Consider the following 939-nt stretch of genomic DNA (forward strand, 5'->3'; position numbering starts at 1 on the left):
GTGTTGTTGTGTTGTAGTGTTGTTGTGTCACCTCCTCTAGCTTCTGCTGTCTCTTCAGCAGTTCGGCCTCCAGTGGTGAGATCTTCCTTCGAGCTTCGTCTTCCTGCTTCTTCTGTTTGATCTGCTGATCTCTTCTCCTCGACTCCAGAACCCTCTGGAGCTCCGGTTTCATCTCCACACTGACATCCCCGCTGCTCACACACACACGCACACACACACGCACGCACGCACACACACACACACACACGTTTCAAGTGAAATTATTTCCAGTTGATGCTCAGTATTGATCAGCTGATTGTGTGTGTGTCCAGCAGAGGGCGCCCTCCTACAACAACACAACGCTGAGCTGCTCTTCAGACCAACAGATGACTAACAATCAGGTGGAACTGACTGAATGAGTCAGTGTGAAGTTCTCCTGAGTGATCGCTACATGTCCTCTGGTCACCGTGTTTTAATGGCTTCACATCATGTCAACATTTTATCATTTATATTAAATATATCTGATATTTACTGTTTTATGTCTAACTGTCGATTCATTAATTAATCATTTGTCATCATCATTATTACATCATATAAACGTAACCATATGATTAAATATGAATGAGATCATACTGAATCTCATTATTTTATGTACATTGACTTTATTCTAAATGTTTAGACATGATGCCGTGTTGTTGCGGTGTTGTTGCGGTGTTGTTGCGTTGTTGATGCCGTGTTGTTGCCGTGTTGTTGCCGTGTTGATGGACTCGATGTCACCTCTGACCTCCAAACTTTGTGTATTACTGAAACTTTCCTCTGTTCCTGTCTGAAGCTGCAGCTCACTGACAACCAGCTGGAAACTTTCCCACAATCCTCAGCGGTGGACGCCTGAGAGGCAGGAGGCTGTTGCTTAGCAGCGACTCTTCAAAACTACACAAAGACACGACAAAAACCCACTCT

At 44.4% G+C, this 939-nt stretch overlaps 1 protein-coding gene across 2 annotated transcripts in view; it reads right to left on the reverse strand.

Annotated features, from left to right (window-relative positions):
* The window catches only part of LOC103363766 (protein FAM107B-like), an 18,556-nt gene that overhangs the window by 2,406 nt on the left and 15,211 nt on the right, over nt 1-939 (reverse strand). For both annotated transcript variants that reach the window (XM_008290655.1, XM_008290656.1), the window contains one exon: nt 32-191. In XM_008290655.1, the coding sequence (XP_008288877.1) occupies nt 32-191 (160 nt within the window). The remainder of the gene's footprint in view (nt 1-31; nt 192-939) is intronic.

The sequence above is a fragment of the Stegastes partitus genome, unplaced genomic scaffold (genome assembly GCF_000690725.1).
Source record: "Stegastes partitus isolate 25-593 unplaced genomic scaffold, Stegastes_partitus-1.0.2 Scaffold690, whole genome shotgun sequence".
NCBI lineage: Eukaryota > Metazoa > Chordata > Actinopteri > Pomacentridae > Stegastes > Stegastes partitus.